General features: G+C 56.9%; 1 protein-coding gene across 4 annotated transcripts in view; it reads right to left on the bottom strand.

Moving 5' to 3' along the window:
* Positions 1–4581: 4581 nt before the first annotated feature.
* Positions 4582–14785, bottom strand: part of SLC45A4 (solute carrier family 45 member 4) — a 91741-nt gene continuing 81537 nt past the window's right edge. For 3 of the 4 annotated variants that reach the window (XM_087447395.1, XM_087447397.1, XM_087447396.1), the window contains exons 3-8: positions 14139–14327; positions 11797–11976; positions 10095–11131; positions 9113–9212; positions 7806–8017; positions 4582–5613 (exon numbers count right to left, since the gene is read on the bottom strand). In XM_087447395.1, coding sequence (XP_087303521.1) covers positions 5254–5613; positions 7806–8017; positions 9113–9212; positions 10095–11131; positions 11797–11976; positions 14139–14327 — 2078 coding nt within the window. In that variant the 3' untranslated portion in view covers positions 4582–5253. The remainder of the gene's footprint in view (positions 5614–7805; positions 8018–9112; positions 9213–10094; positions 11132–11796; positions 11977–14138; positions 14328–14785) is intronic. The other variant, XM_087447398.1, reaches the window with a different exon arrangement.

The raw sequence follows: 14785 nt of genomic DNA, 5'->3' as shown, positions 1-14785 counted from the left end.
GAGGCCTGGCCAAGCCAGCCATCTCTACCCTCCCACCATTGGACCCACCCAGGCTCCAGGAAGCAGGGGGCAGGCCAGGTCCCACAGCCCAGCCACAGAAGGAGGAAGTGACACAGACAGACCCACATCGTCACCTCATAAGGAAAGGTTTATTCAGATTCAACCGCAGAGCAGTAGAGAGCACATCAGACACAGGGAGGTCCTGGTCCAAGCCCAGATTGGTGTATGCACAGTGGAGATGACAGCGTTACACAGACACGGCCGTGTGCACAACAAAGATGAAGCAAACAGCATGTCACACAACCAAGGGCTACCTGAAAAGGAACGTTGAAACCGGGGCTCTGCGTACAGACAGATGCCACCACCAGGCCACTTGTGCCCACCTAATAAAAAAATTACGGGCGATAGTACTCTTCTTTATAATCCCTTTTCCTCATAATACATTGTGTGTTTAACACACACGTACATCATTGCTAAAATCAGCAAGAGCTATTGTAGTGCTCCAACTTAATAAGTTGATAAAAAAAATTTGTCCTGTGGGCAGTTCGCAATAGAACTAAATAGTTTTGTTTCGAGACGCCTGGGAGCTTCTCTGGTAACAAGAGACATTTCCAACCAATGGGTCATTCTGCCTCCCAGAAGGTCTCGGTCCACGGCACCTGGACATGTGCCCTGGCAGCCCAGTGGCGGGGAGCAGGGGACGCCGCAGGTGAGGGTGGAGGCTCGGCCTTCCCGGAGGTCCCAGTGGAGCCGGCCCGATCCTGAGGATGGGATGGCCAAGGGGCTGTCTCCAGGCTGAGGTTCGGCCAGGATGGTGGTGGCTGGCTTCCCACAAGGAGGTGACGAGGATGGCTTTAGGCTGGGCCCCCCAAACATGCTGCATGTCCACGGCCATACTGAATCGACACCACGGCCAGTGGGTGCTGGGCCAAGCCCCCCAACAGCTGTGCCCCAGGAGCACTCAGGAAGTGGGCCCTCGAGGCAGCCCCTTGGCAGGCCAGCAGCCCCCAGGCCCGGACGCAGGCGGAAGGATGGATGGTGCATCTCAGAAGCAGCCGCTCGCAGATGTAACATCAAGACGACAGGCATGTCTGCCGGTTCCTGGCGGCAACCTTCCGAGGAGGACGGGTCACAGGCATCCTTGCACACTCACAGTTCTGGCGGCCACAGGTGGACAGAGCTCAGGGAGAAGCCAAGCAGCTTGGGAAGTCACGTGTTGGTGCGTCTTTTCTGAAGTTGGTTAGTGTCTAGTGTGGATCTGGGGTACGTTTTACAGACTCGGTCTGTGACAGCATTGCCGTCGCTGGCTCTGAACCATCAGCCACAAGGGAGGGACAGTCGGCATGTATGAGAGCATTCCTCCAACACGCTGCGCACACACCATGGCCCTGGAGGCCTGGGCTGCCGCGGAGGTGGGAGGGTGAGTGCCGCCCTTTACCTAAGTCCTCCTGACCTCCCCTGCTCCCTGCAGCCCTTCAAAGACGGGTTCCTCTCTGGGGTTCTCAGGGGTCAGACACCTACTTCTCCACACACCTGAGGGCTGTGGGGCCACTGACCCAGCGAGGAGGGCCCAGCCGTCCTGCTTCCCCCCAGAGGACACCGCTGATCTCAGCCTCTCCTTGGCCTGGCCCCGTAGGGGCTCCGAGACGTTCAGGGGCGGTTCTTGGGGAAGCAGCGGACACGCTCAGCAGCAGGCAGGATGCTTCCGGCTGAGACACCTGCCTCTACTGCCAGCTCTCGTCACCCGGGAATGTCACAATGCCACTCTGCCCATGGAACAGGCAAGAAGGGGTGCAGGGCAGGCTGGCCTGGCCTAACGCCAATCCTCCTCTGCCCCTTCCCACCAGCGCACACTCTGGCACGGTCTCGCTTCTGCCGCACGTGTCTGAGGCATCCCTTTAAAAGATTCTTTACTTAGTTGACTTTCATAGGGAACAAAAGATGCAGACTTTCTTTTTTTTAATTTTATTTTTCCCCCACAAAGCCCCAGTAGATAGTTGTATGTCATAGCTGCACATCTTTCTAGTTGCTGTATGTGGGACACGGCCTCAGCATGGCCGGAGAAGCGGTGCGTCGGTGCGCGCCCGGGATCCGAACCCCGGGCCGCCAGCAGCGGAGCGCGCGCACTTAACTGCTAAGCCACGGAGCCGGCCCGGGAACAAAAGATGCAAATCAGACCAACGTTACCCTATTTTGGTAGTAAGTCCATTTATATTACACAGCAACCAACCAAATCCCTGCCACACATGCTCCCAGTCCTCTGCTCGAAGGCACCGGCCTGCCGACCTGTGCCCAGAAACCCCAGGGCCTCTACGAGGCCAACTCCAGGCTGTCTCAAGCATCGGCCACTCGGCCAGCCCACCCAGTGGGCACTAACAGAGCCCAGCCCAACCAGGCCCCTCAGCTAGGGCACCAGACAGAGAGCCTATCCAGTCACCAGGCTGCAGAAGAGCTGCTCCGGGGCAGTTCTCCTGCGATCCCACCGTGTCTGAGGTACAGCGTTAGAAAACACACACGCCCGAGCCAGTCTGCAGCCACACTGCACAGCTAGTCCCTTCCCCTCAGCTTGAGACACAAGGTGATGACACGCTGAGAGTTTCAAGTTAACGCAATCTTGAAATAATCTCACTGGAAGTATGGGGCTGAGGCTAAAGGATTCGGCTACTTGGTCCTCCCCGAGCTCACCCCCCAGCAAGGGCCCAGCAAGGCAGCTCCAGACACCAGCTTCACACCGAGTCCTCTGATCCAGACCACAAGGCACCTCCCTTCCTTCCGGCCTGCACGCTGACCAGACCTACACAGTGAGACAGACTTTGGTCACAACACCCAAAGGGCTTAAAAATCTCTACAAATCTACTGGAGCACAGCCACGTGCTTCTGCGCCGAGGAACAGACAGCAGCCACGCCCTTCACCGGCTCTCACCAAGAGCGCAGACGAGTGCCTTGCTTCTCAGCGCTGTTCTTCTCCTAACAGGGACTTCAACAAAATGTGCTTTGACGTCTTTGTTATTTCAGATCATGGTCAAGTTTAAGGCTGGGATCTCAAGGGTTAATGCACTTTTTGGGTGGTGGTCCTCACCATAAGCCCCTCTTAGTCCTAAAAGTCCAGTCCCAGCCAGGCCCTGAGCCCCACCACAGGTGTCTGAGCACTGGCCATGGGTAAGGGTGGGCGCCCCATGGCTGGACATGTGTTTGGTTCATTTCAGATCTTGATTCAGGTCTGTTCCACCCCCACCTGTATTCTCTGCTCTCCTGTCTGTTTCTAGGTGTCAGGAGACCTGTCCAGGAACAGGATAAACAAGCTGAACAGAGGCTGCGACTTGGAAAGAGGACTTACAATCTTAAAGCCGTTAAGGGGATCTCAACTGCAGGTGAGTGACCTGCAGGGGCGCCCGGCTGGGGCGGCGGGGAGAAGGAGTGGATGCTGGGGGGCTGGGCTCACGCGGGCACTGGGTGCGCGGGGATGCCAACAGTGCTTTCAGCAGGAGGGAGGACTCTTCCTGTCTAAGCACACGACTCACAAGGCCACTTTCAAGTTGGAACACACATAGAACACACTCGTGTCTCCAAGTCACTCCTCCGTGACCCTGGCCTGCGAGGGAGGACGCCCGGCCCGAGGAACACATCTGCTATGGATGGGCGCCGTGGTCCTCGGACACGAAACAGCCTACAAGGTGCCACCACAGCTGAGACTCAGCGAGACCAGGGGCCAGTCAGGTACATTAAACATAGTCACTCCTTTAAATATACAGAAAATTCAAGTAATTTATTTAAAAACTGCTTAGTTTCATCTTGAAATATATATATATATATTTGCTTTAGGATGATCATATTGCAGCATGATTCTCATGCACTTTAAAGTACTTTATTAAAAAACATCAACTTGAGGCAGCAGAGTATCGACTGTCTGAGTTTACCCAGGCCCTGTGCAGGAGGCCTCCCTCTTTCTCCTGAGATCAGTCAGCTCAGACCGACCATTCCAAATAGGAAAGCAGAAACTGCTTCGTTTTAAAGAGACTGTGGTCTGGAAAAGAGTTCCAAACAGCTGCACATCTGACGACTGCACTCGCCCGAAGTCCAGGTTTGGTTTATACGCTGAAAGCAGGAACATCTCAGGGTGCCGTCCATGGAGTGGACCTTCTGTCCCAGACGACACGTTCTTCACATCGCAGGTGTTCTGATCCCAGCGTCCAGTGGAGTGAGCAGGTGAGAGGTCAGAGGAGGTCAGAAGTGCCCGCACACACCCGAGGTAGGCCTGGTGCAGGACTCAGGCAATGCCACGCCTGGAGTTCTGCCCTCACAATTTCCCCAACAAATGGTTTCAAGGTGAATCAAAGTGCAATGAGAGTCCACAACCTCTCCAGGGAGCTTAGGACAAAGACGACAGGTTGGGGACAGGAGGGTACACGCGCACACTGTGCACACGTGCAAGTGGGAGCAAATCCGCCAGTTCCAAAGCTGCCCTGGCGGGGGTCCCACCCCAGCCCCCTGGTCGGGGCGTCTGGAATGGCCCTTGCAAATGGCCCTTCTACACCCAGGGAGCCCCGGGGCCCCGCCTCCTCCCAGCTTTGGTGTGTGGCCGCGAGCAGGGCTGCCCGGGCGCAATCTGTCAGACTCTGAGGAAAAGAGGAGATGTTGTTCTTCTAAGAAAACCACAGTTTTGGAAAAAAAATATTTTTTTCTATAATAATCATAAAGAAAAATACTCTCCAATAGCTGCAGCACCAACAGAATGTGATGAGATCTGACAAGGTCCAAATCCCTGTAGGCGTCCACAGGAAAAAAACGTGATAAAATGTTTTAGTCACTGACTACACGACTATCATCTGAAGATTCAGATAAGATATAGCAAAGGACATCAGATATTTTTTTGTTTTCAATTATAACTTTAGAAATGCAAAATCTTATTTTTTTCTAAATTGCTTGTCTATATTGTAAATCTGGTCTACAATTTAAAAACATGCAGAATAATACACCTGCAGAAAAAAAGATAGACTTGAAATTAAAAGATCTTTTTCAATTAAAAAAAAAGATTTCAAATGATTTTTTTAATTATGGAAAAAGTAATTAGCGTGATGTTTTTGCCTAGTGGCTCAAACCTACCCGACAACTGCTGAGTCACCACCCCACTGTGGGAAGGAACTCTGCCTGTGCTGCCCCGAAGCAACGGCAACCAGCCTTCGAGGCAGCCTCTGCCCCGGCCCAAGTGCCCCGCTCCCTGCCGCCCTCTGGAATGTGTGCACAGGAGCTCGGTCACACCATCGACTCCGTCACCACGGGCCCCTGTGGGCCCTCCCTGCGGGAGAGCTTCAGCACAGTGGGCTTCTCGCTGCCGCCCCCGCCTTCCCCCGACGTCTGGGAAGACAGGCCTTTCTGCTCCTCCTTGGCCTCTTCCGACACCTCCGGGTAGATCACCAGGAACGTGGCCGTCAGGAAGCCCAGGAAAGAGCCCACGGAGGCCACCATGGGGATGACGCGCACAGTCCCAACGGCGTCGACCACGCCCCCGAGGGCAGACGCCACCAGGATCTGGGAGATGTAGACCTGGCAGGAGAGGATGGCGCAGTCTATGCCGAAGCCGCGCTTGGAGTTCCCGGGGCTGTGGTGCACGTACTGCAAGAGAGGAGAGCACAGGGTGAGGGCCATGCGGAGGTAAACCGGCCAGTCAGCATTCTCGCATCTGAAAATTAGCTCAGGAGTCTGGAAACAAATCATTGCCTTCCACTCAGCCTGCCTCCCCCACCCTGTTCCACTGCTATTCGACACTGTATTGGAGGTTCTGGCCATTGACATAGGCAAGGAAAACAAATAAGACGTAGTAAGGATGGGGAAGGAAGAAGTAAAACTCATCATACGTGGATGATGTGACTGTGTGTGTGGAAAGTCCAGAAGAACCTGGAGAGATGCTGTAAGAAGAGAGGAACGTGCCACATTCACGGATAGAAAGGCAAAGTACTACAGAGCTTTTCACTCTCCCCAAATCAATCTATATAAGGATTGTGTTTCCAATAAAAAGCCCAGAAGCTGATTCTAACATTTAGATGAAAAGCAGACGGCCAAGAAAAGCTAAGACAGAACATGGTGTAACCCATGCAGACAGAGAAGTGTAACGACACACACCTGACTTGATACGTTGCAAACCAACGTGACCACAATTAAAAAAAACAAAAATAAAACAGACCTAAAAATATAAAGAATGGCACAAAAATACCTTTGTGAAACTTGCATTTCGCCTACTATAAAAAAGATGATTAAAAAAAGAAGAGCTAAGACAATCTTGAAGAACAACAAAGTTGAACGACGTGTACCATCTGGTTTCAGGTCTTATTATAAAACTACTTAGGATAGTGTAACATCTGTCTGAGGACAGACAGGCCAATGAGAGAGCACAGAGACCAGAAACACCCCCGGATGGACACCTGACCAGGGCAAACACGGCAGTGCAGTGCGGGTGGGGAACACGCAGCCTTTACGGTGAGTGGCGCTGGGACAGGTGGCCGTCTGTATGTGGGAAAACTAACAGTCTCCATCCCCTGCTTCAAACCACACACACACACCTACCAGGGAAGAGCACACATCGAGAGTGCGGGCGCACGGAGGACACAGGCAAGAACGCTCCCTGCGGCAGGGTCAGCACTGACCCCCACTGGAGGAGCCCAGTGCCCCCAACAGCAGGACGGATACAGGAACTGTGGCCAGATGGTGGTATAGGAAAAGGAGTTAGCAGCAGGGGGTAACCACAGACACTCCAGCCACAGCAGGCTCAGAAACCGGCCAGTCGAGCACATGGGTTAGAAGGCAGGACGATGAGTATCTGCACGTCTGCTTCTTGGTCTGCAGTGGATTCACAGCTGTGTTCTCCCTTCCGAAAACACATCAAGCTGTGCATTTACAACGCGCGTACTTTTCTGTAGTCATGTTAATTTCAACTAAAAAGTTTATTTAAAAAAATGCCATCATTTAGATTTTCCTTAGTCCCATATTGATTCACCTCATCACAGTGCATTTATTTTGCTTTAATAATCGTATAAGAGATGAGGTTAAACACGGTTTAGGTTTAGGAAGAGAGAGACATGAGCTTCTCTGTGGTTTCTTCCTTTCCCTTGGAAGGGTCTGATTGAAGTCTGAGAACCTGGGCTCCACCTGCACGGTGGCTCCTGAGCACTCGAAAGGTGTTAAATCAACACTGAATTTCAAAGACTTGGTGCAAATGCAAAATACCTCAACTTTTCGTATTGAGTACGTGTTGAAATGATGATGTTTTGGAAGTACTGGGTTAAATAAAATATAGCATTAAAATTGGTTTCACCCACCTTTTCACTCTTTAAATGTGGCTACTGGAAGTGTAAACCTACCCAGGTGGCCCACATTCTACCTGAAGGGACAGTGCTGGTCCCAAGCTCCCCGCCCAGGGGCCTGAGTGGGAGGGGACCATAGGCAGCAGGCAGCCTCCCCATCCCCTAAGTGCAACGCTGGGAGATGCACCTGAAGCCTCCAGGCAGGTGCCGGGTGGGCCGGGGTGCCAGCAGCCGGGCAGCTGCAGAAGGAGACCTGCGGCCAGGGAGCCGGGGCTTGGACTGACCCGGGCAGCTAGCAGCTCTCTTAGCCCCTCAGGGGCCATTCAGAACTGAAAAGCTGGGGACCATTTGTGTCTCGAGTGGCCACAAGCGGAAGGTGCAGAGCTGTGGCTAGAGACGTAGAGAAACGAGCACAAGCTCTGGGGCAGACGGATCTGATCATCTGTCCCGCCGGTGACCTCGTGCCCCAGCACCCTGGCCGCTGCGGCCCCCAAGGCGAGGACGCACCTCCTTGATGTCGTGGTACTGCCCGAGCAGGGCGTAGGGACAGTAGGAGATGCTCATGGAGACGATGCCCATGGTGCTGATCATGATCATGGCGACATAGACGTTGGCGAACATGGCCATCACGGCCGTGCCGATGGAGAAGCCCAGCGTCCCCAGCACGTAGATGACCCTGATGCTGAGGTCGTAGCTGTCCAAGTACTTCTGTAACAGGGCTGCAGAGAGAGTGCGACCACAGGACGGTGACCGACAGGTGTGGCCCCCGAGCGGGTGGCTCAGCTCGCTTCACTCCTGTGGGGCTCCCTCCACTGCTCGGCCCCTGCTGCCCCACCTCCCCTGCTGAACTCAGCCTGGCTCCATAACAGGCAGAACAGGCAGACACACCCCTCCTCTGTGCCCACGCTGCACAGCCGGACACGCGCCCAAACACACCTGCAGCTAGCTCACCTTGCGCACTCCGCTTCCAGGAGCTCTAGGCCCTCTTGTCCCGGACCCATAACCTGAACCCATCCTGGGGCCTGCGGCTCCGTGGGGCCTCCCTGCCCTGCCACGCCAGCCCGGCCTGGCCCAGATCCTTCCCATCAACCCAGGCCCACTCAGCAGTGCTCTCCGACCTGACACCCATCCTGCCTTGGGAACTTGAGTCCTAGCTGGTTTTCCTCATGACTACCCTTCTGGATCTGGAAGGACGGATTCCTGCTCACCCCTCCTGACCAAGCAGCTCATGTCACCTCCTCCAGAAAGTGTCTCAGACACTGCCCTGACAACTTCTCTATCAAGCGTAGGCAGTGCTGTGTGACTGTCACGCTGGCTTCCCACTGCGGTGTGGCATTCACCTTGACTATCCTCAAGTCTAGGTCAGGCTGAACGAAGCTGGCTGCCTCCTTCACGGTTTGGGCAAAGACCAGGCAGGGAGCCAGCAGGCCCCAGACACACTGCGTGCCCTCGAGACTTGGGATGCCCTGCTTCTGTGCCTGCACCGCCTCTCCCTGTCCTCCTGGCTAAGGCACCAAGACCTCTGTCCCGGGCTCGGGGCACCACGCCTGCAGTCCTCAATCACCCTGAGCCCACTCCCAGTCAGAAGACAGCCTGCAGCGGGGTCTCAGGACACCCAGGTCCCGGGGTCGGGCTACAGGGGCTCTTCCCTGAGAGGAGGATGCATGGGTTTCCATGCTCCTGTCCCTGAGGGACAGCCTGTTCAGTCAAAGCCAGGGCCTGCGCCTGTGCAGCAGGACCCCTCACCCACGTCTCTAGTCATTGACATCGCCCAGGCTCCCGGTGCACTGTAACCCCACTCTCGGCTCACTTACCTGAGCAAATGGCGCCGGTCGCCGCATAAATGACCAGGCCCCAGCAGCCCATCTTCACGCCGGCATTGTAGGCCTGCCAGGCGGTGGAGTTGGAGGGGGCCTGTTCCAGAAACAAGACTGGGGTTCAGGGGGGCAGGGACCACGTGCCATACTCTCTGGGCAAAGAAGGTTATTTTCCAACTCAACTACAGACAAGCTGTTCATTTTGAAAGAGGTGATAAATGTTTCATCAAGAAGAGAGCCAGCCATGGTCCAGGTCAGGCTCTGAGTGGATCTCTGCGATCCCTCCCAGCCTCGCGCCTCCTGCTCTGGGCTGATCAGATGTGCAGCCCCCACCTCTGCCCTCTCAGAGCCCAGAGGCCACAGAGAGCAGCTCAGATGGACCCGGAGGTGAGGGATGGCCTGCAGCAAGGAGGCATGAGCCTGTGTAGAGCCCATCTTGGCCCTCCTGGCCCACCCTGGGTGACATGGCCACAAGTGTGAGCCAGCTGATGCCACGGGGAACAGGAGCAGCGCCCAGCTGAGTCCCGATGGTTACTCTAGGCACTGAGCTAGGCAGTTTGGTAGACGGACAAACGAGAACGCCTCACATCAGCCTCCCACGGCGGCCTCACCCTCACGGAAGCCCTCGTCATTTCCGCCTGCGGACCATGGGCCCGGGGGCCAACACCCTGCTGGGCTTGCACACAATGACGCCTGACCCTAACAACGGGCGCACACTGGCTAGCTGCCCACCGTGCGCCTCCCGCCCCTGCATGTGAAGCACCGTGCCCCTCCCTGACTCATGTGGATGATGGGGCTCGAGGAGGTGGTGGGCAGTGGAGGCTGCCTGGGAAGTGGCCTCCCCAAGGCCAAGGCCGTGTCACGCTCAGTGCACTGAGCTGTCACCCCTGCCAAGCTCTCCCAGCTCTCCTCCTGGATCTCTGCGATCCCGCCCAACCATCCCGAGAGTGCCACCCCTCCCAGTGCCAGAAGTGCTCACCTTGGGGTCCCCTTCGAAGATGACCTGGCCCATGAAGTCTGTGTAGAACACGGCCTCGGCGATGACGGAGAACCAGGTGAGCAGGTGGCAGAGGCAGAGCCGCGTCAGCTCCCTGGGCATCTTCAGCATGGACAGCCACAGCAGCCGCACGGTGGTCTCCCCCTCCCCCTCCTCGCTCTCCGTGTCCCCACTGGAGGTGGTGGCCCCGCTCGGGTTCCGGTGCCGGCACCGCTGCCGTTGCCGCTTCTGCAGGTCGTACAAGTCGCTCATGCTGCGTGACGGCTTGATCAGGACCACGGCATTGGCGCGCCGGTAGCGGTAGCGGTGGGCCCCAATCTTGCCGTAGTAGGAGAAGGTGCTGGAGGCCTGCCGGCGGAACATGTGCCGGCGCCGCCTCATGGAGGCTGACGTGGTCGAGGGCTTCCCGTCCACCCTGGTGTAGCCACTGAGGCCGTCTTTTGGGGGGGAGCCACTTCCGTTTGGGACTCTGGCTTCGTTCGAGTGACTGTCGAGCAGTGTCTCATCCTCCTTCGCGGTTTCCCTGAGCAGTGAGGGCAGGCAGGGCGGCCTGGTCTTGGCGAGCTCCTGGCTGTTGCTGCGGGGGGTGCTGGGGTAGGAGGCGTCGTGGAAGATGGAGGGCTCGATGTCGTGCAGGAAGAGCAGCTGGGGCTCCAGGTCCAGCGCGGCGTCTGGCACATGCAGCACCGAGTCGCTCTTGCTCCGCACCATGTCCACGTCCAGGTAGTCCAGGGCGAGCTCGTGCTCCGACTGCACCTCGTCTGGAAACAGGCCGGCGCTGCCGTCCGGGACGCTGGGGCGGGCGGCAGGGGGCAGGGCGTCGGCCGCCTCCGGGCTCCGTTCCTGCTGGGGGCTGTACTGCTCCTCCTCGATGCTGAAGAGGTGCAAGGCCACCGACACCGTGAAGATGATGGCCGCGAAGAAGAAGAGCACTTGGTTCTGTGTTCGGAACCAGGCGCCCAGGAAGGTCTGGGTCCAGTCCAGCCCGCCCAGCACATAGCCGATGGCCCCACCGAGGCCTGAGCAGGGGGAGGAGACAGAGCGGCCAGTGAGTGGTGCAGGGCACTTTGACCCCCCAGAGGACACAGGCAGGCTGGAAAGATCTAGAAGGGCTTTCACCCTCAATCGGGGGCCAGGGCTGCCACTCACAGTTATGTCACAAATCAGGACATAAGTTTTTGGGACATAGAGTGAGAAACGGTAGGGAAAAGAAAACAAGAAACTACAGTTGACCCTGGGTTTGGAATTCTGACCTAACAGATTCCTGCCCATAAATGAGGAGCAGACGACTGTCAGGAGGGAAACGAGCGGCTACCCCGGGACTCCGCTCGGCACAAACCACCACCCCCTAGGCTCAGAAAGTCGACAGGCCCCGTCGGACGTGAAAGCTGCCCAACTACAAGGAACAGTCAGCACAGAGCCCTGGGCCACGGTCACCTGGCCAGCTCGTCACCCCCATCCCAGCCCCACAGTCACTTGGCCCCGCTGGGCTGGGGGTCCCTGCTCACTGCCTTGCCTGTCGGCATCTGAGGTGCAGCTGCGCCCGGGCAGTGGAAGCCCACCCCTAAGTGGGGGTGCTGGTCTCAGGAGCAGCCTCCTCCACTCCCATGGTCCTCAGCGCCAGGCAGGAAGTGGGGGGCTGGGGGTGAAGGGGGGAGAGTGGGGAGCAGGAGTACATGCTCACCGGCAGAGAAGGCGTGGATATTGAGGGCCATGTCCTGCTCCTCGCTGTCCACCACGTCCAGCAGGTAGGCGCGGATGGGCCCCTCGGTTGCATCAGCGCTGAAATCCAGGACCACCACCCCCAGCACTGTGAGGACGATGCCAATGGGCTGCCGGCTGGGGACATCACCGAGGGACAGACCTGACAGAGTACATGGGGCAGTCAGATCTCAGCTCCCAATGCCGACGGTCATCTCCAAGGGGCAGCAGCGACACTTCCACTCCGACCAGAAAGGGGCATGTTTCTGGGCACAGACTCGGTATGGAAGGGGGCTTTGTTGTCTCCATTTCTGTCATTTACAGGATTTTTTTCTCCCCGTTCACATCAGCTGTTTGGTGAACCTCAAAGAGCTTACGTGACTTTTACATTTTGTAACTAAAAAGGGGAAAGTGGTCCTTCCTACCCAACCTTCACTGGGGGGCTGTGCTGAGAGCACCAATTGTGTCAGCGAGAAAGGATGACGTGTGACACACCAGGTCCCTCACGCCTCTGTGCACGCGCTGCGTGTGCGGTTCGACGTTAGCTCCCCTGGGCCAGGGCCTCGAGGGGGAGCCTGTGCGCCTGCCCGGCCCAGGGTCTGCGGGACGCTCCGCCGGTGCTCACAGAAGGCATAAGCACCAAACGATGCTTCCTCGTTCGTTCGCTGTGGTTTCTCGGGCCTTCCAGAGGAAGACTCTGTTTGGATTTGTCTTATTGATGCTACACGGTGAGCATGTGTTTATTTTCCAATTTGCTTTACAAATAATTAACTGCGAAGGCAGACACCGATATTTCACGAGTCACACTGCATCCAGGGCAGCCAACCAGACCTACAGGCTAATTGTATTGTATAATCTGAAGTGAAATAATACTGAAAATACTAATTCCTTCCACTGGGAGCTTTTCAAGCTAATTCTCTGAGCAGCCTGGGTTGGAGAAGATGCAGCACTGGAGAGAGAGATGCAAATGGCCTCGCCTCTCACAAAATCCCTCTGTAAGTGGGCTGTAAGCACCCAGAAGACGCTATAATCACACACCATGTCTCACTTGCCTCAGGTGAGTCTGCCCCTAAACCCTGAGACCACATCACTGGATTCACCGCCCCTGAGAACAAGCAGCGCCCTCTTGCACGAAGATGCAGAGGTGGCCGTGGGCCCGTGGTCGGGGACTCAGGCCCAGCTCCAAAGCTCGGCAGGTTAGTTAGAAGGCGCACAACCCGCCCTGCATGCGGGCAGGGAAAGGGGTTTCTGACTAGGAGGTCCCTGCTGGCTACCCCAACCCTGTGGTGCCCGAAGAAACACAGGTACAGCAAGAGACAGGGTGCCCAGGGCATGGGCCAGAGCCCCCAACTCACTGCATTTGGGCCACATTTAGGCGGGACCACCCCACGGACACAGCCTTGAGAAGGCCCATGGTTCTCTCTGGGTGAGTGTGGGGCAGAGGCCGCTGCTCCCCAGGGTGAGGGTGACAGCCCTCAAGAGCCCACAGCATAGTGCCCGCAGGGGCCAGCAAAGCGGCACCCCTGGACTTCTGATTGGGAGACACCCAGGCTGGAGAAGGCCCCACATAAGGGGTGTAGCTCAGGGGTGCCCCCGGCCTGCCCCCATACAGGCCTCTGAGAAGCCAGTGAGGCTCCCGCTACAGCAAAAGGCTTCCTGCGGTGTCTCCTCCTGAGCGTTCCGGCATCCCTGACTTCCATCTGAGCTGATGCAGACTCGGGCTAAGTTTGTGAATGTCAGAACGCAGAGCAAGCCTCCATCTTAAAAAGTCGCTGCCAGAAAACATGGCTTTGTCTTTGGCAGCGTTGACGGGCACCCTCAAGGCAAAAGCTATGCTCCCACATAGAGGTGCTTTAACCAAAAACACAAACACAGCAAGCAGCAGAACAAAGCGTGAGCACACGAAACCAAAAAGCAAGCATCCAACTAGGTCTGGACACTTTCAACACCAAGTCTAAGAAAAGGAGAAAAAAAAGAAAAGATAATTTCTGAAATAATGCTGGAAACAGGATGTGGTGTCAGATACGCATTAAAAACAAATGGGTCACAACAGGAAACGCTTCCCTGTGAACAGGTTCCTACAGCTTTCCCACGTGGGCCCGGATCCAGCGCTGCCAAGTGCGGCCACCGCCCGGGCGGCAGAGGGCTCAGCACAGCCGCGCTGCTCAGGGACCCAAAGGGGGCAGGGCTCGCCCAGGAGGCCACGCCGTCCCACGGCCGCCACTCGGAGTTATCTAACACCACATATCGCACTGAATGGAAAGCTACCCCCAGTCAGGACTCAGCCACAGGTTTTAGGAGGCATAGGTGGCAGAGGACACTCACCGATGGCAGAGCCGTTCAGGAAAAGCGCCACGCCGAAGAGCACGCCCACGCAGAGGGCCAGGATGAAAGGCCGGCGGCGGCCCCAGCTCAGGGTGCACCGGTCGCTCGCCGAGCCGATGAGGGGCGTGAAGATGAGGCCAAGGACGGGGCTCAGGAACCAGGTGAGACTGTAATACTGCTCCGGAAGGCCTGCAGCAGACACGCGGGCCGTCACACACACGGCACGCATGGGGACACGCTCACACAAGCCCACCCGCTCACCCCAGGCGGACTCTGCTCACAAAGCATGGGGACAGGTGCCACTGAGTGCACATCCCCGCTGGTTAGAGACTCCTCGGGGTAGAGGTTCCCACCCGCAAGGCTGGGCGATTGGAAACCAACCGAAGCCTCACTGGGAAGCACCAGGCGGTCAGAGGTCAGCCCTGGGCCTTGGAGTGGGCACCCTGGGATGTGCCCGCAGGTGCACCCGGCCACTGGGCACAAAGTGTAACAAGCAGCAAACATTAGTCGCAGCGGAGCATGGAACAGCCATGCACACACATGGGAGTGCCACGCCAGGGCCCACACACAGCAGGTGCCCATGGGTGGCAAGAGGCCGAGACCCTCGCATACCACTGGTGTTGACCCAGCCTTGGTCTCGGGGGCTG

This window comes from Ceratotherium simum, chromosome 23, assembly GCF_057802395.1.
Source record: "Ceratotherium simum simum isolate JZ-2026a chromosome 23, ASM5780239v1, whole genome shotgun sequence".
Taxonomy (NCBI): Eukaryota; Metazoa; Chordata; class Mammalia; order Perissodactyla; family Rhinocerotidae; genus Ceratotherium; species Ceratotherium simum.
The sequence above is the reverse complement of the archived record's forward strand: the minus strand, read 5'-3'. Positions and strand labels throughout refer to the sequence as shown.